At 36.4% G+C, this 21,818-nt stretch overlaps 1 protein-coding gene across 2 annotated transcripts in view; it reads right to left on the bottom strand.

The window, feature by feature from the left end:
- Positions 1-21,818, bottom strand: part of LOC127443425 (tripeptidyl-peptidase 2-like) — a 68,883-nt gene that overhangs the window by 31,337 nt on the left and 15,728 nt on the right. Inside the window, exons 16-28 of one of the 2 annotated variants that reach the window (XM_051702027.1) lie at positions 17,868-18,022; positions 17,639-17,755; positions 17,455-17,555; positions 15,716-15,812; positions 15,459-15,596; positions 15,106-15,350; positions 13,607-13,685; positions 11,681-11,829; positions 10,650-10,746; positions 6,003-6,133; positions 4,692-4,899; positions 4,475-4,594; positions 1,558-1,659 (exon numbers count right to left, since the gene is read on the bottom strand). In XM_051702027.1, coding sequence (XP_051557987.1) covers positions 1,570-1,659; positions 4,475-4,594; positions 4,692-4,899; positions 6,003-6,133; positions 10,650-10,746; positions 11,681-11,829; positions 13,607-13,685; positions 15,106-15,350; positions 15,459-15,596; positions 15,716-15,812; positions 17,455-17,555; positions 17,639-17,755; positions 17,868-18,022 — 1,727 coding nt within the window. In that variant the 3' untranslated portion in view covers positions 1,558-1,569. Of the gene's footprint in view, positions 1-35; positions 1,660-4,474; positions 4,595-4,691; positions 4,900-6,002; positions 6,134-10,649; positions 10,747-11,680; positions 11,830-13,606; positions 13,686-15,105; positions 15,351-15,458; positions 15,597-15,715; positions 15,813-17,454; positions 17,556-17,638; positions 17,756-17,867; positions 18,023-21,818 lie in introns of those variants that run through there. The other variant, XM_051702026.1, reaches the window with a different exon arrangement.

Below are 21,818 nucleotides of genomic sequence, written 5' to 3' on the forward strand. Positions count from 1 at the left end.
TCACCATAAACTGCCATTTTATGACATCACAGAGCACAACATTTCTTCACAATTTCTCTCTTTGTGTTCAGAAAAAGAAAGAAAGTCATATAGTGTTATAACAACACAGGGGTGAGTAAACAATGACTGAATTTTTATTTTTGGGTGAACTAATCCTTAAATACAAAAATTCAGCCCTACTTTATTAGAACTTTACAAGTTTGAGTTTTAAACACAATAAAATTATCTTCGTGTTGTTATAAAACATGCATATATTTGACATATACTGTATATACGGGTGCATCTCACTGAAACTGTCAAAAACATGTCCACGTCATATTTAAACCTAAAAACAAAATAAAATATTTTGCATAAAGAAAATGAAGTCTAAGACCATTAAAAGAGGTTTTGCATTGTGAAATTTTTTTCATGACATTTTTCCCACTTATTCTCATAAGGGGCAATGGTGGCTCAGCGGTTAAGGCTCTGGGTTTCCGACCAGAAGGTCGGGAGGTCAAGCCCCAGAACCGCCAAGATGCCACTGTTGGGCCCTTGACCCTATCTGCTCCAGCCGTATCATGGCTGACCCTGCACTCTGACCCCAGCTTAGTTGGGATATGTGAAAACAAATACATTTCACTGTATATATGCTAAAATGTATGTATTATGTGTGACCAAAATAAAGGCTTCTATTCTAATAAAGGCTTCTATTACTTTAATGTGAATTTAAATGGTAAAAGAGCAATTCTACCCTGCAAAGGCAAAACATAGTAACTACACATGACTGAAATCAGGTCTTAAATGGTTTGTCATTACAGTAATGAAATTTAAGTAGAAAATGTGCTTAATTGTCATGAAAATAATGTGATAATGCTTAGGTGTCCAAAAAAATAGGCTTTATTTTCTTAATGCAAAATTTAAATTCTCATTTAGTTGTTGATTTTGGCGTTAAATATGCCCTGGACATGTCTTTGAGAGATTCACCCACAGAATTGAAAATAAACTGGATTTATATCATATTGCCTTTAAGTTATTGTCGTGAGTTACAATAATGTATATATTTGTACACAGCAGTTGACCTGATGTTTAAAGAATCCTGCACTGCAATTCCATTCGCTGATTGACACTCCAGAACATTTGAGGTCCACAGGAAGCCAAATATAATCCGACTCAAATGCTTTTACTATTGTTGAGGGAGAAATGTCCACGGAGCAAATGCTCAGCAATCACATGTCAAACAACATAAATGTATGTTATTATATACTTTCAAAACTTTTCTTCTAAAGAGAAGACAAAGGCAAAACGCAAAAGTATGTTTGTGCAGATGATGAAATTTCCCATGAAAACACTGATATTGTGAGCAGTGCGCAGATAAACAGTCCGTTTAGTGATGGAGTGTGTGCAGATCCGTACACACAGAAAGGCATTATAGGACGTGTGAAGGACCATGTGGTATGAGGTGTTTGGTTTCAAACGGTTTTTCTAGATGGCATTCAAAGTCTCTTAGTTAAAAACAAACGGCTGCATTTAGGAGGTGTGTGTGCGTTTTGTGTCTGAGGTGATGTGGCAGGATGTTACCGCAGGATGGGTTTAAAACGGCGTGTAGTCAGACGGGTACATGATGGGCAGCCAGTTCTCAGTGTAAGAGACGCAGTGGTACCAGCCGAGAGTCCGCATTAACTGCAGAAGACAAACACATCAACAACAGTGTCAAGACTAAGAATGCATCTCATTTCACATTAAAAATGTACATTGAGTAGGCCCACATGGAATCTGTGCAATTTTTCTATACTTCCTGTCTCGATTGTGGGAAAAATATTGAAATTCTGGTTGAATTCTATGGGAGGAATACTGAGAAATATTTTCACATGTTGAAAATACTAATTCTACCACAAATTTGAAAAATGAATGGTTATAATACTTTAAATAATAATCGGGGTTTTTTTCAATTAATAATACATTACTATTACAAAACATAAAATTATTGTTTTTTCAATTAATACGCGAGTATTTTATATGTCTATACACACACACACACACACACACATGTTTTTATTATAAATAGGGCTGGGAACCGATACATATATCCCGTTTCCATTCATCACAATATCATTATTGCATCATGAAGCCTCTACATGTGAATCTGTTGAATCAGTTTGAATCTCTTGCGTGGTTCACCTCACTTTTGAATCCCGTACCGAGAAATGCCTCTTTCAGAGTTTACACTAGAGATCAACCAATATATCGGTTATACCAATTAATCTGTGCCGATAGTTGCTTTTTGGAGCTATTGGTTATCTGCAAATATTTTTTTATTTTTTTTCAATTAATATGAGTATTTTATATATATATAGTATATATATATATATATATGGCTGGGAACTGATATACACTATATTGCCAAAAGTATTCGCTCACTCATCCAAATAATTGAATTCAGGTGTTCCAATCACTTCCATGGCCACAGGTGTATAAAATGAGGCACCTAGGCATGCAGACTGCTTCTACAAACATTTGTGAAAGAATGGGCCGCTCTCAGGAGCTCAGTGAATTCCAACGTGGTACTGTGATAGGATGCCACCTGTGCAACAAGTCCAGTCGTGAAATTTCCTCGCTACTAAATATTCCACAGTCAACTGTCAGTGGTATTATAACAAAGTGGAAGCGATTGGGAATGACAGCAACTCCGCCACGAAGTGGTAGGCCACGTAAAATGACAGAGCGGGGTCAGCGGATGCTGAGGCGCATAGTGCACAGAGGTCGCCAACTTTCTGCAGAGTCAATCGCTACAGACCTCCAAAGTTCATGTGGCCTTCAGATTAGCTCAAGAACAGTGCGTAGAGAGCTTCATGGAATGGGTTTCCATGGCCGAGCAGCTGCATCCAAGCCATACATCACCAAGTGCAATGCAAAGCGTCGGATGCAGTGGTGTAAAGCACGCCGCCACTGGACTCTAGAGCAGTGGAGACGCGTTCTCTGGAGTGACGAATCACGCTTCTCCATCTGGCAATCTGATGGACGAGTCTGGGTTTGGTGGTTGCCAGGAGAACGGTACTTGTCTGACTGCATTGTGCCAACTGTGAAGTTTGGTGGAGGGGGGATTATGGTGTGGGGTTGTTTTTCAGGAGCTGGGCTTGGCCCCTTAGTTCCAGTGAAAGGAACTCTGAATGCTTCAGCATACCAAGAGATTTTGGACAATTCCATGCTCCCAACTTTGTGGGAACAGTTTGGGGATGGCCCCTTCCTGTTCCAACATGACTGCGCACCAGTGCACAAAGCAAGGTCCATAAAGACATGGATGAGCGAGTTTGGTGTGGAAGAACTTGACTGGCCTGCACAGAGTCCTGACCTCAACCCGATAGAGCACCTTTGGGATGAATTAGAGCGAAGACTGCGAGCCAGGCCTTCTCGTCCAACATCAGTGTCTGACCTCACAAATGTGCTTCTGGAAGAATGGTCAAAAATTCCCATAAACACACTCCTAAACCTTGTGGAAAGCCTTCCCAGAAGAGTTGAAGCTGTTATAGCTGCAAAGGGTGGGCCGCCGTCATATTAAACCCTATGGATTAAGAATGGGATGTCACTTAAGTTCATATGCGTCTAAAGGCAGATGAGCGAATACTTTTGGCAATATAGTGTATATATATATATATATATATATATACATACATGTCCCGTTTCCATTCATCACAATATCACTATTGCATCGTTAAGGACCTAAATGTGTGAGAGTGAATCTGTTGAATCAGTTTAAATCTCTTTTGAATCCCGTAAAGAGAAATGTCGCTTTCAGAGTTTGCACTAGAGGTCTGTTTTTATAATACCAGAATACCGGACAACTGACAACCGATTGCTAAAGATCTACTGTTGATGGATTACTGCTCATACAGTATTTATTAGCCCATATGACAATGTTTACTTTATTGTGTTTTATTGTAATACAAAGTAGATGATTGTAATAGTGCATGTTTTGTTTCCCTTCTGTGTTTGTGTAAGCCAGAAGCACAGACGTTATACACCAATTCTGATTTTTTTTTCTGGTTATTATTAGGATTTTGTTTGCAGAATAAACTGCATCTGGGTTTTAACTCATTTTGGACTCCTGTAGCCTCAATGTCTGTGCCTGTCACAGAAAGAAAATGTTTTATTTTTTTAAATGTCAGCTGATTAATCGGTTATCGGCCTATTCCATCACCTTAGATATCCGTAACTGCAAAATTTACTATCGGTCGATCTCTAGTTTGCACTCATTTAAATGACATACCACTTAATTAATTAATCTGAATGCACACATAAAAATGTATTAAAAAAACATTGATACAACAATGTGAGGGAAAAAAGCCCACAATGTATTGATATCTGATTGTCTGAGCACAGCCTACTATGAATGTCAGGCATTTAAATTCTGCGGGTGAAGATTTCATGCAGGCCTGAATATAAATGACAATAAAATGCAACACACACGTTTTAACATGTGTGTCAGGCGTTCTCTTACCTGTATGCAATTCTTCAAATTTTCTTTGTTGGCTTTATCCTCAACGATCTTAGTCGCATATTTCAAAGCCCTTCCATACATTTTATTTGCTAAGGCGTGTTTGTAGGAAAACGTTAAAACCTACAAAACAAGAAAAAAAAGTTAAAAAAAAACAAACAAACATCATGCCAAAATGAAATAATTCAAAAATCTATTACATCTGCAAACACTGACACACCTTAGAGTCTGTGAGCTCCGCCCACTTCTGCACCTCCCAGAATGTGTCAGTCAGAGCTTTGGCCACGCCCTGCGGGTCATCGTCAGAGCTGCCTACCTCGCCCGCACTCGCGCCCTCCGCAGCTGCAGCCTGCATGAGCTGATCGGACAGAGCGCAACCTTTCCTGCACAGTGCGTCCAACAGCGACGACTTCTGCTTCTCCATATCACTGTGAAAACATTAAAACAGTGGATCGCAACCCTGCGCATTTTGTGTATCTCTCTTATCTGACACATCCAATTCAGTTCGTAGAGTCTCTACTAATGAGCTAATGAGCTGAATCAGGTGTGTTTGATTAGGGAGATATCCAAAATGTGTATTATTGGCGGGCCTCCAGGAACAGGGTTGGGAACCACTGCATTAAAAGATTATGACTATGCATTTAAAACGTATGTGGCCATTGTGAAGTTTAACACAAAGTAAACTGAAGCTCTGCACCCAACTTTATAAAACTGATTTAAAACACAGTGATAAACAGCAGCAATTAACTAAATATTTCACTATAAAAAAAGAAGGCAGGGGCTCAAGTGAATCAGTAAATCATTTATGTGAACATGAATTGTCCGAAAGAATCAGAGTTCCCAACACTAAACATAAGGGAATCGTTTATTAAAACTGGTTCATTTATATGAACTATCTGAAAGAACCGATTCACTTAAATGATTCAGTTTTCCCAGCGCTACATGAGAGAGAGGGGGGGGGATGGTTTAGGCTGTGTGGGGCTCAAGTGAATCAGTGAATCATTTATGTGAACTAGTTCATTTACATGAACAATCCAAACGAACCGACTCACTAAAATGAATCAGAGTTCCCAACACTAAACATAAGGGAATCGTTTATTGTAACCGGTTCATTTATATGAACTGTCTGAAAGAACAGATTCACTTAAATGATTCAGTTTACCCAGCACTACATGAGAGAGAGAGGACAGTTTAGATGAGTGTGTTTGATTACTCTCTCGACTCCATCACTGTGTTCACAATATAATGTGACAAATGAAGTGTTTTGTGACTCTACAGCGCTACTCGCTGGAAAATGAAGCTCATTACTGGAAAACAAACGACACTATTGTGAAAATATCTGAACTATTGTCACGCTACTGAAACATGTAGTTAAGTTAGAAGCGTCAATACTTTTACTTAGTTACTCCTCAACACTGGAAATGCCTTAAATACTGTCTAGGTAGACAGCTCACTAAGGTTCGGAATAGAGCTTTTATATCAAGAAATAATTTATCCATCTAGAGATGTGATGTGTAGAAATGTTCAGTACCACTTAATGGAGGCAGCATCTGGCCGAGGGTCTGTCTTTATGGTGAGATAAACCGCCAGTGCCGTCTGATCGATGTGTGAGATAACAACATCTGCTGCAGCTACGATCTCTCCCAAATGCTTCAAACGCTCCTTCAAGACAAACATCACAGTTTAGTGAAGGAACATTATAATAAATCTCACAAAACCTGTTAAGAACACGTCCAGCTTATATTTCACTCCACAGAACTGCCGCTCACTGGATGTTTTTTGATTTTGGCACCATTCTGAGTAAATTCTAGAGACTGTTGAGTGTGAAAATCCCAGAAATACTCAAACCAGCCCATCTGGCACCAACAATCATGCCACGGACCAAATCACTGAGACAGGGCTATGGAATGTTAGACACACACACACACACACCAGCGGCTCATTTTGACTATATCTCCGCTTCCCTGTCACATGGAGATCGATGAAATAACAACAGAGTACTGCGTGAGTGCGTTAACGTAAAAAATGGTAATAGAATTAGTAAATAGTGTATGTGTGTGATCACGTACTATCCCCTTGAGGTTTGCCATAGAAAGCGCATGTCCATATGCAGCTTCAGTGAGAAAATGAGGTATGTTCATTAAACAGACTGTTCCATCTGACTCTTGTAACATCTGCTAGGGCCACCCCCCCGACCAACTCAGGTGCTGGTGCGACCATCGGTAGAACTTGGTGGAACCGGTGCTACCGCTCACAAATGTTAGTCTGGAGCCCTGCTGAGATCAAATTTTTTCCCCATTCTGATGGTTGATGTGAACATTAACTGAAGCTCCTGACCCGTATCTGCATGATTTTATGCACTGCTGCCACACGATTGGCTGATTAGATAACTGCATGAATAAGTAGGTGTACAGGTGTTCCTAATAAAGAGCTCAGTGAATGTACATTTTTAAATTGTAAAGTAAATTTGTCAAGTACAATTGTAAGCATACATCATGGTGGTATTTTTAGTCCTTAATTAAATTTATGTTGATTGTAATAAAAATAATTTAAAATACTGCAGACGTGTTTTTCTGTGCACAGAACATGTGTGCGAATGTTTTTACGGAGAAATCGTGATTCATCAATAAGTATGCAGCTTTTTCTGTTTTAACCCTCATGTTGACTTCCGATCATTTTGACCCGAAGAGGATTTTCTTTTGCCTGAAAATGCTAGTTTATGTTATCCTGTTGGACTAAAACTTTCTGACTTTGTTCACACAGGGTATCAAAATGTCCCCCCAAAAAAATGTTGTTAATTGTTTGTGCGCGCACGGGTTTTTTTCCCCCCACTTTGTTACACTTTTGGTGTTCCCGGTCAAAAATGACCGGCCTATTAAAAATTTATTATAAATCTCTCATTATGCTATATTATTACCAAATACTGGATTAGATCTTTTTGTCAACATGTTTTCTTTCAATTAGCACAGGTTTGTATTTATTTTTGGAACGTACTGATCGTAGGCCTCATTGACCTGAGCTTATGCACCTAATTTTTGGGTGAAAAAAATATTTGTGCAATATTAAATAAAATATGAAAACATTCTATACTATTTATCATACTAGTATGCTTTAATGTTTAACCAGGAAGTTTGTTTTGAAATGCTTTTATTTTGTACAATATGGCAAAGTCACTTGTGGTGTTCCTGGTCAAAAATGACCGGCCATTGTAAATGAATAGGGGAGATCAAAATAAGAGAAAAATTTAGTGTTCAGGAGCATGTTCATCCATTAGATGAGCACATATGTGCATGTGTGCTGGCAAACAAAGGCCTCGGATCTGTGCATGCACACATACACACGCACACACACAAACACACACACACACACACGTGTGCATGTACACGCATTAGTATTACATGCTTTCTGTTTCACAGAGATGAACTTTATCCTACACTGAACTGCATCCAACATCCATCCAACATTATCTCTCACACACACACACACACACACACCCCTGAACTTTCTTTGCCCCATAGTGTCCCCTCTCCACTATAATTTTTCTTTCATCAAACCTTTCAGACAAAATACTATGACAATGTGTTTTGGAATTTTCATGCTCTCACAATGAAGCAGATCAATAGCCGCATTTCCACTTTCAGCCCAGTGCGAGCCAGGGCTATCAACTGGCCAGACGGGGCCAATAGTTGGTGCCAACATCACACACCCTGTCCACTTCACAAGCAAAAGTGAAGCTCAAGCTAAGGTATCATGTTATCTGGAATATAGAGTTTATATCGAATGTAAACATTAGTTAGCTAGCAAGATAAATTAGCAATAACTCATCGACTGTTACTGCCCCGAGTGATCTCTCCACTAACAGTGGGAAGATGTCCCAGCACACTGTCTATGAAAGTTCACCGAACCATGGGAAGTCATTTCTTTTGGCACTGCTTCGTCCATTGTGCGTTTTAACAGATTTGTACTGTGCCCATTTTTTATTTATTTATTTTTTTCCCCGAACCTATACCATTTTGCGCTGGATACATAACCTGACAAGTTCAGCGAAACTCCGCCTTTGACACTGTACCCAGCTCAATACCCGGTTGGCCTTGTTTGGCCGAAAGGTAAACGGCGGCCCAAAGGCCACTGGCCACGAGAAAGCCCAGAGGATGCAAAATGAAGCCCTGGAAGTGACAGTGGGAACGCAACAGGCCCTGGCACGCATTAGCATGCCCTCATTTGGCCCGATAGTGGAAACGTGGCTAATGTTTACTAATATTCAGAAGCTAAGCTATATAAAGCCTCAAAGGGCCTTGCTCATCATTCAACTTGTGGCAGCACAATGGCCAGGCGGTTCTCTGTGCATGAGGCTCTCGATCACAATATTGACCATGACACTAGACCACTTGCCTTGATTCATTTAAATATAAAAGTCTTGTTTTTTGTGATTTTCCCCATTCATTTTCAATGGCCAATCATTTTTCACCGGGAACACCACAAGTGTGACAAAATAAAAGTGCTTCAAAACAAACTTCCCTGTGAAACATTAAAACAAACAAGTGTGTAATTTGTATAGCACAGATGTTTTCTTATGGTAATTTAATCAAAATAACCCATAAAGTATGCTTTTTTTCACTCAAACGAGGTGCATAAGCTCAGGTCAATGAGGCCTATGATAAATAAGTTCCAAAAAGAAATACAAAACCTGTCCTATTTGAAAGAAAACAAGTTGACAAAGAGGTATAATCCAATATTTGGTGATAATATAGCATAATGTGAGATTTATAAGCAATTTTAATAGGCCGGTCATTTTTGACCGGGAACACCACAAGTGTGACTTTGTTTTGAAATGCTTTTATTTAGTAAATAACTGTACAAACTTCCTGTTTAAACATTAAAGCATACTAGTGTGATAAATAGTACAGCATGTTTTCATATTTTATTTAATATTGCCAAAATTATCCACAAATAATGCTTTTTTTTTCACTCAAAAAATGAGGTGCATAAGCTCAGGTCGAGGCGGCCTATGATCAATAAATTCCAAACAGAAATGCAAAACCTGTGCTAATTGAAAGATTGATAAAAAATATCTAATCCAATTTTGGTGATAATTATAGCATAATGAGAGATTTAAAAGAAAATCTAGCTGCAGGTGCTCGCATTTTTAAGGATACATTTACAAAGACTGACGAATCGCTGTACAGCACAATTTGTGCAAAATGCACTTATAAACAGATCGTTTAGCTGTGTTATATGCAAATGACTAACAGTGTGGAGATTACCTTCATTTACACAGAAATTTGCCACTTGTATGCATTTATAAGTGAATGAGACCTATTGTGTCCAGACAGGATGATTTTAATTACTGTAATACACTAATGAGAATGAGATTTTTTCAGATTACAGTAATGAGAATTTGGGGTGAAAACATGTTTCATCGTTGTGACCATTTGGTTGTGAAGGTAAAAATCCCATTCATTTTCTCCATAGGCGAAATGATTATTAACGATAACTTATAAACCTTTAAAGACAGATCTACCTTGAGCTCTGAGGTTGTTAATCGATGGGATATGCTTTGGTTGAGAACGTCAGTCCACGTTAATTCAACTTAATTTATAAAAAAAATCATATTTAAGAGTGAGATTCCTGGTGAAGAACTACACTACCCATAATCCTCAAGAGAGATCCAGCCCACCAATGTACTGTAAATGATGCAATCGAGTCGCACTCCATATACTCTGAAACTACTTATATATTTGTATATATCTGAATATTCTGCAAAACAAATTACATTTATTGTTTCTATACTTATAATCAACAACATTAAATCAATAGTTTAATATTTTTCCATCATTTTTAATTCGATTACATCATTCGCAATGCTTCATGGGATTGTAGTTCATTCCCTCATTAAAGACGTTAAGTACACAGTCTTGTATCTTTGTCTTTTTGTACAATTTTCAAACACTTTTTAGCTTCAAATCAAAGTTTGTAATGTTGTGATTCACCTCAGAGCTGGTTGGTTTGGTTCACAGCGCACAACTCTTTTATCAAGGATATTATGAAATCACTATGGAAAAAATAAATGGGAAAAACAACACTTCCGTAACCAAGACGGCTGAAAAAGTGGGCGGGCTATAAAAACAGGCTTCATTCTTACATATTTGAGTGGAATATGTCAATGCATGTGATATACCTTCTCGGAGTCGAGTTGATGTAGTCTCTGTACATGTAGAGGCAGGTGTGTAGGGAACAACTCCTTTAACTCGTCATATAAAGAGTTGTTCTCTAACCTGAACACAATGATTTATTATTAATTTACTGAAATACAGAGTGCAAAACATGTAGGCAGTGAAGGTTAACCCTTTAAGCTCAAATTGGCCCACGAAAAAAAAAGTAAATATATTAAAAACTAGTCTCGACCAACACAATTATAGGTATTGTTTGAAAGCATAGAAGCTCTACTTTACAATGCATGTAGGCATTATGACCAAAACTGTACAAGTGCTTTGAAATTTGCAGACAAATCAGAAGTGTTCCATTACTTAGATGAGGTGATTATCTTTTAAACGAGTCCACACACAAGATAATCAGATGTATAGATCATTAGATAATCCACATGAAGCACAATGTTACATATGACCACCAGGAGATGGCGCCAAATACATGACACAGACTCAATGATGACTCAAATGACACAGAATGAAACTCATTCTGTGAAATCTCATTACTAAAATCATGTCTGCATGCTATGCAAACCTTTAGTCATTGTTATGTTTGCATGTGTGATTAGTTCTTATGTACAAGTATTATGTTTTATTTGTTTGGAGAGACTTTTGGACACTATGATAAATTATTTTTGTAATGTTATAACTTTTGATTGCTTTGTTGAATCAACACAATTTTTCTCAGATACAGTTGACATGATTGGAAACAAAACAAAAGCAGTTTTTTGGAGCCACCTTATTTACACCCAGAGATATATAAATGTCAAATAAGAAAAAAAGTACATTTTTGGCTAAATGTTTTGAGATTTTTCAGCAGTTTCTTAGGCTGAGAGTCTCAGAATGTATCATAATCTATATCATTAAAAAATGTGAAAAGTTTTCTTTGCTTTCTTGACCCTCCTTGTCGAGTTGTAAGTCTTTAATTTTGGGTATGCCACTGAAACAGGACATTTTAGCTTAGAAGTCAGAGCTTAAAGGGTTAAATGTCAGTGAGACTCACTTTGTCATCCACTGGATCTTCAGATCTCTCAGGGCTTCAGAGAATTCATCCTTCATGTCTTTCTCCTTCTCTCCATCCTTCTCCTTCTCTTTGCCATTCTTGGTTTTGTTCGGAGCAGGAACCAGATGATAGATGATTGGCACGATATCCTGCGTGACATAAACACCACACACAGAATGACACATGACTTCTCAACCACATTACCCATAACCATCTCAGATAAAGCCACCGTGATGCTAAATAATTCTACAGTAGAAACCTACTGGTGAGATACATGTTCATTCTTTGTGGTGGTTTCTGAATTTACGTCCAACAGAAGAACCGTACTGAATTTGACAACAGAGATCAAATGACTGACATGTGAATTATGGAATACATTAGTTAGTGATGTAATGGGTGTGTGTAGGTTTATGGTTCACTGTTTAGTTCAATTTCATTAGATTTTATACTAAGGGCTCCTGCAGTAAATTTCACCTGAAAATGACTTTATAACTGATAACATGTCTACGCAGTAGACTCTTATGAATCTACCCGTCCAATACCTTTTTAAATTTTCCTTGTCGTTTGGCTGAAGCTTGTCCCTGCTGATCAGAACAACACACATCAGAGAGAGAACGACACAACACACACACTGATACTATCGCTCTCTCTCTTCGGACTCGATCTTCTGCTCTGCACAACAAGTTCTGTTTGTGTCATTATTACTCCATTAATGCCAATAATTATTTCAAAATGGCATTATTATTATTTTTTATTTTCTCCCCAATTTGGAATGCCCAATTCCCAATGCGCTCTAAGTGGTCCTCATGGTGGTGTAGTGACTCGCTTCAATCCGGGTGGCGGAGGACAAATCTCAGTTGCCTCCGCGTCTGAGACAGTCAATCTGCGCATCTTATCACGTGACTTGTTGAGCGTGTTACCGCGGAGACAAAGAGCATGTGGAGGCTTCACGCAATTCTCCGCGATCCACGCACAACACGCCCCACCGAGAGCGAACCACATTATAGCAACCACGAGGAGGTTACCCCATGTGACTCTACCCTCCCTAGCAACCGGGCCAATTTGGTTGCTTAGGAGACCTGGCTGGAGTCACTCAGCACACGCTGGATTTGAACTCGCGACTCCAGGTGTGGTAGTCAGCGTCAATACTCGCTGAGCTACCCAGGCCCCCCCAAAATGGCATTATTAATCAGAGGCAACAGCAGAATGTGAAAGTTGATGAAATGATGATCATATAACAGCAGAGCATCTCTCTGTAGGAGTCACAGATCACATAGTTCATCATTTTCTCACCCTCAAGTCATTCCAAACCCTTACGAAGTCATACGAGTTTGGAACAACTTGAATTATTGCTTTAAATTCAGAGATAAACACATAGACAGTGTCACAAATAATCCACTGTTTCTCTGACACAATCTCTCAAAACTTTCAAATGTAATGTTATTTAGCACAGTCATTGATTGACAAGCCACCGACAGCAGACTGTCAGACTAGGGCTGTGCAATATGGACAGATAAATCATATCGCCATTATTTTCTGCATTAATGATAGGTGCTAGCGCTGTTTATTTCTATGTACATTTTTGTTTTTCTTTATTCACCTTCATGAGTTAAGTTCTATTCTCTCACTGGTACACACTGGTATTGGACACAGTGTGCAAAAGATGTGCACCAATCAGAATGGCGAATTAAACGTCACAGAATTCCAAGTTTAACTGCAACTTGCTGCGATTTAGAAATTGCACATGCTCCTATTATGATTAACTGCGCAGCTCTACGACAGACAGAGAACCAGATCCATCAGAAGTATTAGTGTGCGAGACTTTAAAGGAGTTGTGAGTGGTGAAACAGCGCCACCATCAGGAGTGCAGTGAAGCTACAGACACATCACATGACATCAGTGTTTTTTGAAGACACTGTCACTCACTGCTTTCTTGCCGAACTCACTCTTGGGCAGAACCAGAGAACCGGTGATGTAACCGCCTGGACCGGCACCTTTAGGAATCCTGGAAAACACACACACACACACACACACACACACACACACACACACACACACACACAAATAATTAACTGATTAATTAGCTGATAGTGGGTTATTTTCAGGTGACCAGCATCAGTTGATAACCGTACCTGTTTACCAGGGACAGATTCAATTGCTGTCTGCCCTTTAAAAATCTACCAACAGCCTTGTCAATGATAATAAACCCTTTGTTTTTATTTTTTTAGTGACTTAACCCTCCTAATGCGTTCAAAATCTGCAAACACCTTTTGCATTTGGTGGAGTTTTAAGCTTATATAACAGTCATAATCCAATTATTTTAATCAAAAACCATAATGTAGCTCATTGTTAAATTCTTAGCTGTTCATACATGTAAAAAGATCTATATTTTTGACATGTTAACTGAAAAATATAAATGTTATTATGTATAATGTCAGTTTTTTTTTTTTTTTATTAACATTTTTTGAAATTCTTTAACATTTCAAAATATACATTTACTACAGCCAAACCGGTGTGATACATGTGAAGATATATTTTTGATCAAGGTTTATATGAAATTTTATTTTAATATAACATTGCATTCAATTTATATAAATATTTTAAGTGAGAATTTCTAGTCATTCTCGCATTAACTTCCATATTAATTAATTACTCGTTACTGCTGAAAAACAACTCAGTAGTCAAAATCTACACAACCAAATACAATTCCGACCAAACAACATCAAAACAACTACACAACACAACTACACAACATCTGTACTTGTATTCAATGTTTTTAAACAAAATGTTTTCTGTTTATTGCATGAACTGCTGAATTTATCAGATCAGTCTGTAGAGGGCGGCAGAGTAAAATGTGGACTTTTCTTCCTTCAACCCTTATTCAGACTTGCCACACCTTCCTTTAGGCAGTTTATCCTTTGATATAGTTTATTTGTATGTTTGTTACATCTGTTTTGTCAGTTCTGTCTGTGAGTGTGTGTGCTGACACCTACATGCACACTTTGGAGTTGGCTGTATGCCTGCAAGTCATTTGCTTCAAATGTTATTGAAGTTGTATTCTCTATGTTATGGAAATGTTTGTAAATGTTTTGGATATGTATGCTCCAATGTTGCCTGTATCTTTAGAGACGGTCCCTAAATTTGTGACTATTTGTGACTAAAGAATGTCCAACGTCAAGACAATTTTATTGCATTATTTATTGACATGGGGACGCTTGGTCACTTGTTTCTGATTTCGCTGCAGTATCGTGGAAAAAGAAAGTACATGTTGTTTTCGCCCTGAGCCCTTGTTCATTTCTGACCCTGACTGTATTACATGCGAATCATCCTATCTGGGCACAATGAGGGTTTTTTTAATATTAAAATATGTTTTTAATTGAATTTGCCATTGCTATTTCTGTCTCAATCTCAGTCTGGTCACTCACTTGTCATCAGGCAGAGTAGTGATGTAGAACGGCTGTGACGCTCCAGGACTCAATGTGACAGAGTTTGCTTTCTTCTTCGCCAGCATGGCAGCGCGGTGCGACTCGTAGACGTCCAGTGAAAGTGTATTTGTCAGACGATGAGACACGATAAACGGCAGATCCTTCAAACGCTCCAGCTCGCTCTGTTGTTCATGACGCACCTGCAGACGCAGCGTGTACTCGCCCTTCTCCAGCTTCAGAGAGTACTGCCGTACACAAACAACATTACATGTCAGGAGCAAATTCATTTGGAGCTTACATTGCGTGTACGTTTCTGCTGTGTTTTGGTTATCAGGGGGTTGTGTTAAGGTCACCTGGTGTGGATAGGCATCTCCAGATCCCATGAGTCTCTTGTTCTGATCAAACAGGAGCCAGAGTTGACTGTCAAACTCAGATTCATATAATAACTCGCACAGAAAAGGACAGCTCGGCGTCACCTCTCCACTCTTAGGCTGAAAATAATAAATCAGTAATTCAATAAGTATCATTATGCTGTCCAGACAGATACACTAAGGATATAAATGTTCTTCCTTATCAAACTCACAGGCATCTCGGTGTGTTCAAAACTGACCTGATGGAAACTATAAGTGAGCACAATCTCATACAGCTGTCTGTTGTTGGGTAACACGTCTCTGACACCGAGAGGTTTGATTTTAGAACTCACAGGCCTGTAGAAAACACACACACACACACACATTACTCGTGCATCATTAATGAAGATGAATAAAGTATTTCAATCCATTTCACTTGAAGAGATTTAATTTTATGCAGATGGCTTCTATTTTATAGAGACATTTATGACTGATGACCCATAAAACACTTTATATCCAACAACCTGCTCCTCAAACTTTATTTATAACAAGAGAGCATCATTTAGACAGTAGAAATACACTCATGTACACTGGGACAGTAAGATACATTGGGAAGATGTCATTTTCGCATACAATTATATTAATACAGCACAATAAAAGCATGTAAATATATAATATATATATATATATATATATACACACACGCTAGTGTGTTCCATTCAGTAACGTTACCAACTGTCAATCAAGGATAGTTCTGATATACGCAACTAGGGCGGTCACGATTACGATATTTGGCTGATGATTAATTGTCAAACAAATAATTGCGATTATGACAATTAATTGTCTGTTTTAGGGCTTTCACGATTAATTGTCATATTTCTTTAGGTGCACGTGTGCTTCATGCGCCTTAAGAAGTCATTTTTACATATTTAACTTCAAATATATACATAAAATAAAATTGAGATATATGATTCCTTTTATGGCTTTAAAAACTTATATCATCATATATCAAATATCAAAATATTTCAAAATACTTAAATTATGTCTCTCTTTTTGGTCAACTTTAATTTTGTTAAATTTTACATTTACATTGTTGTTTTTGGTACTCATCAAAAATGTTATTTTATTTGTATAAAAGAAATTAAAAAAATTATTATATATATATTATATTATATTAAGCAATAGTAAAATATTTCTGTCCTAATATTTCACTTTCACATGCTCTTTGATTAAACCCACGAGTCCTTATTTCTCATGAAGCAAAACCTCAGATTTCGTTTAATAATTTTATCACTCCACAGAAATAGAGTAAGCATGCATCTCCTCCTCTGTCACTGCATGTCATTAACACTGCGTATATGACCAGGAATATTTGCCATTACAAGATCGTTAAATTCAAGTCAAACCGGAGTGCTTTGCATTCACTATCAAAGTTAATATTTGTTCATTTATATTTTGTGGGAGTTTGGCGCGAGCATCTGCTGGGGCGCTTTAGAAGTGCTTCATGCGCTCTTCCGGACAAGAGCTGATCTGGATGACGTCCGCGGTGCGGCTCAGTGTATGCTCGGAGTTCAACTGTATAACACAAATGGCATGGCGTTCATGGCATTTATATATGTGCTTAAAATTCCCTTATTTGGGCATGAAGATGTGATTGAAATTTGAAGTGCACAATAACTGCAACGATCAGGCGATTATTTAATAATCGCGACAGGTGTATCTGCAACCTTATCTGCCATGCACTAATTGATACTGTTAACTGAATGTTTCACAAAAAAGTACAAAGTACTCTGAATAGGCCACTTAAAAAAAGCAACTACAGTCTATTTGGTTCATTTAAATCTGTATGAGTTTTGCTGTGCAGTATGTTTGCCCGTAAGAACTTATAATCCAGAAAATATGTTATTACTGAATATAGAGCAGTTTCTTCAAAATACTTAGTCAACTGAGGATTGTTTGTATGTGTGTGTGTGTGTGTGTGTGTGTGTGTGTGTGTTACCTCAGAGGCTGAACCCAGTTCTTCAGCGTGATTGTTGGAGAAACATCTTCATATCTTAAAGGAGAGCAAACCTCAAAACTTGAGATCCCTTCAGATGCGTGCTGCACACAGTTTAGTATTTATGTAATAAAGTATAAACTCATTAGCAACCTAAAGCAACACAGATGGAAACCAGCCAACTCACTATATGAAGAGGAGACGGTGATGTCACCAGACCGTGGAAGGAAATAACATAGTCAATGTTGACATCACCGAGACTCGCCCACCAGCGGGCAACACACAGTTCTAAAGTCCGTCCTGGCTGAGAAACACACAGAGAAAGACACATATGTGACCTGATTGACACAGCAAATTATATATACACACACATGTACCGAGCACAATCTGTGATATGAAGTTAATGTATCGTGTACCAGCACAGGAAATGCTTCTGTGAGTGAGCCCTTCTCCAGCAGAGACGAAAACTTATAAAACTCATTGGCTCTGTACGCTCGCTGCTTCACTAGATGAACCGCATGCAGGACGAACTTCGACGACACGTCTCCGGAGTGAGACGTTAATGAGATCTCTGAAAGAGACACATGAGAGAAAGAAACAAACAATCAGATCTATAAAATAAAACAAACGGGTTAAATAAAATAGCACAATTAATACATAATACAAACATACATAAATTCTGTAGAAATGTCCCTACCATTCCTTACAATTAGTCTTTGTTAAACTGTATTAATTTCAACATATACTAATACATTTTTAAAATCAAAAGTTGCATTTGTTAACATTAGTTAATGCACTATGAACTAACATGAACTAACAATTGTATTTTAATTAACTAACATCAACAAAGATTAATAAATGCTGTAAAAAATATATTAATTGTTTATTCATGATAATTAATGCATTAACTAATGTTAACAAATGGAACCTTATTGTAAAGTGTTACCATTATTATTATTATTATTATTTATAATATAGTCATCAAAACTATATAATTATTTCGTTTATATTAATTATTTATAATTACATTATAATACAGAATATTTAATTATAGTGATTTATTTGATTAATCTGCATATTAAAAATGTTATCTGATTGACAGCCCTAATTTTTATTAGAAATAGTCCAAGACACATTGCTATTTTAAAATTCAGCTTGTGAAATTGCGTTAATTCAGTGTGATTAATTATATAAAAAACACCACAATGTGTAATACGACATTACGTAAATTCTGTAGAAATGTTGCTAATCCCAGTAGTTACAGAAACCCAGCCCATCTGGCACCAACAATCATCCATGTGATTATCTAATCAGCCAATCGTGTGGCAGCAGTGCATAATCATGCAGATATGGGTCAGGAGCTTCAGTTAATGTTCACATCAACCATTCTGTGGACAGAAATGACTTGTTGATGAGTTTTAAGAGTTTTAGTTATTTATATTGAAAAACAAGCCAAAACAAAAACAAATCAAAAACGTATTTTGTTGCCGTGTATAATGGGGTGAAGACTACCCTCCCTCACCTTTCTGTTCACTTCAATCCATCTTTAACTTACAAAAACACAAACTCTCTCTTATTAATAAAGCTGCGTATTGACAATGTTCTTCACGATAAGAAATGCACAGTGACACATATATATTATGATTCAATAAGTCTCGAGTCATCACGTTATAATCTAGCTGCATTAAGCGTGTTAAACGCATTAAATATAACCGCATTAAAGATGTAACGCATTAAATATAACTGCATTAAAGATATAACGCATTAAATATAACCGCATTAAAGATATAACGCATTAAATATAACCGCATTAAAGATGAAACGCATTAAATATAAGCGCATTAAAGATGTAACGCATTAAATATAACCGCATTAAAGATGTAACGCATTAAATATAACCGCATTAAAGATGTAACGCATTAAATATAACCGCATTAAATATAACCGCATTAAAGATGTAACGCATTAAATATAACCGCATTAAATATAACCGCATTAAATATAACCGCATTAAAGATGTAACCGCATTAAAGATGTAACCGCATTAAAGATGTAACGCATTAAATATAACCGCATTAAAGATGTAACGCATTAAATATAACCGCATTAAAGATGTAACGCATTAAATATAACCGCATTAAAGATGTAACGCATTAAATATAACCGCATTAAAGATGTAATGCATTAAATATAACCGCATTAAAGATGTAATGCATTAAATATAACCGCATTAAAGATGTAATGCATTAAATATAACCGCATTAAAGATGTAACGCATTAAATATAACCACATTCAATATAACCGCATTAAATATAACCACATTCAATATAACCGCATTAAAGATGTAATTGTTTATTCATGAATAAACAATTTATTCATGAATAAACAGTTTATTCATGCATTAAAGATGTAATGCATTAAATATAACCGCATTAAAGATGTAGCACATTAAATATAACCACATTCAATATAACCGCATTAAAGATGTAATGCATTAAATATAACCGCATTAAAGATGTAATGCATTAAATATAACCGCATTAAAGATGTAACGCATTAAATATAACCGCATTAAAGATGTAGCACATTAAATATAACCACATTCAATATAACCGCATTAAAGATGTAATGCATTAAATATAAGCGCATTAAAGATGTAATGCATTAAATATAAGCGCATTAAAGATGTAACGCATTAAATATAACCGCATTAAAGATGTAATGCATTAAATATAAGCGCATTAAAGATGTAACGCATTAAATATAACCGCATTAAAGATGTAGCACATTAAATATAACCACATTCAATATAACCGCATTAAAGATGTAATGCATTAAATATAAGCGCATTAAAGATGTAACGCATTAAATATAACCACATTAAAGATGTAACGCATTAAATATAACCGCATTAAAGATGTAATGCATTAAATATAAGCGCATTAAAGATGTAACGCATTAAATATAACCGCATTAAAGATGTAGCACATTAAATATAAGCGCATTAAAGATGTAACGCATTAAATATACCGCATTAAAGATGTAATGCATTAAATATAAGCGCATTAAAGATGTAACGCATTAAATATAACCGCATTAAAGATGTAACGCATTAAATATAACCGCATTAAAGATGTAGCACATTAAATATAACCACATTCAATATAACCACATTAAAGATGTAATGCATTAAATATAACCGCATTAAAGATGTAATGCATTAAATATAAGCGCATTAAAGATGTAACGCATTAAATATAACCACATTAAAGATGTAATGCATTAAATATAAGCGCATTAAAGATGTAATGCATTAAATATAACCGCATTAAAGATGTAATGCATTAAATATAAGCGCATTAAAGATGTAACGCATTAAATATAACCGCATTAAAGATGTAATGCATTAAATATTAGCGCATTAAAGATGTAACGCATTAAATATAACCGCATTAAAGATGTAGCACATTAAATATAACCACATTCAATATAACCGCATTAAAGATGTAATGCATTAAATATAACCGCATTAAAGATGTAATGCATTAAATATAAGCGCATTAAAGATGTAACGCATTAAATATAACCGCATTAAAGATGTAATGCATTAAATATAAGCGCATTAAAGATGTAACGCATTAAATATAACCGCATTAAAGATGTAATGCATTAAATATAACCACATTAAAGATGTAATGCATTAAATATAACCGCATTAAAGATGTAATGCATTAAATATAACTGCATTAAAGATGTAACGCGTGTGTTAAAGAGCTCCGGCTCCACTTATTCCACAACGAGAGTGCTTCTGTATTTACTTTAGTATTTTTGTATAATTCACTCATACTTTGTGATCTACATCAGCTGAAGCTGTTTGGAAAGTTTAGAGTTCATCTGTGATCCGTGTAATTCCTCTCCTCAGTCGTGAACTGCAGTGCTGCTCTCACACGTCATCATTAGAGTTCAATGTGATCTCATGTTACGTTAAATGACATCAAACGACTTTTTGACAACGAACATTTTTGTCTACAAATTTTTTTTATTGTCAACATTGTCGACTAATCGTTTCAGCCCTAATTTATAAGTCAACAAAATGATATAATTATTTTGTTTATTTATATTAATTATTTGTACTATTATATATTGAATTATATTGTGATTAATTTGATTAAATCTTCATCTCATGTGTCGAATTAAAAAAAAAATATATATATATATATATATATATATATATATATATATATATATATATATATATATATATATATATATATATATATCCAATTGACAGCCCTATTTTATTTAGAAACAGCCCAAGCCACATAAATATTTTGAAATTCAGCTTGTGTAATTGCAACATATTGTA

The sequence above is a fragment of the Myxocyprinus asiaticus genome, chromosome 7, assembly GCF_019703515.2.
Source record: "Myxocyprinus asiaticus isolate MX2 ecotype Aquarium Trade chromosome 7, UBuf_Myxa_2, whole genome shotgun sequence".
Taxonomy (NCBI): Eukaryota; Metazoa; Chordata; class Actinopteri; order Cypriniformes; family Catostomidae; genus Myxocyprinus; species Myxocyprinus asiaticus.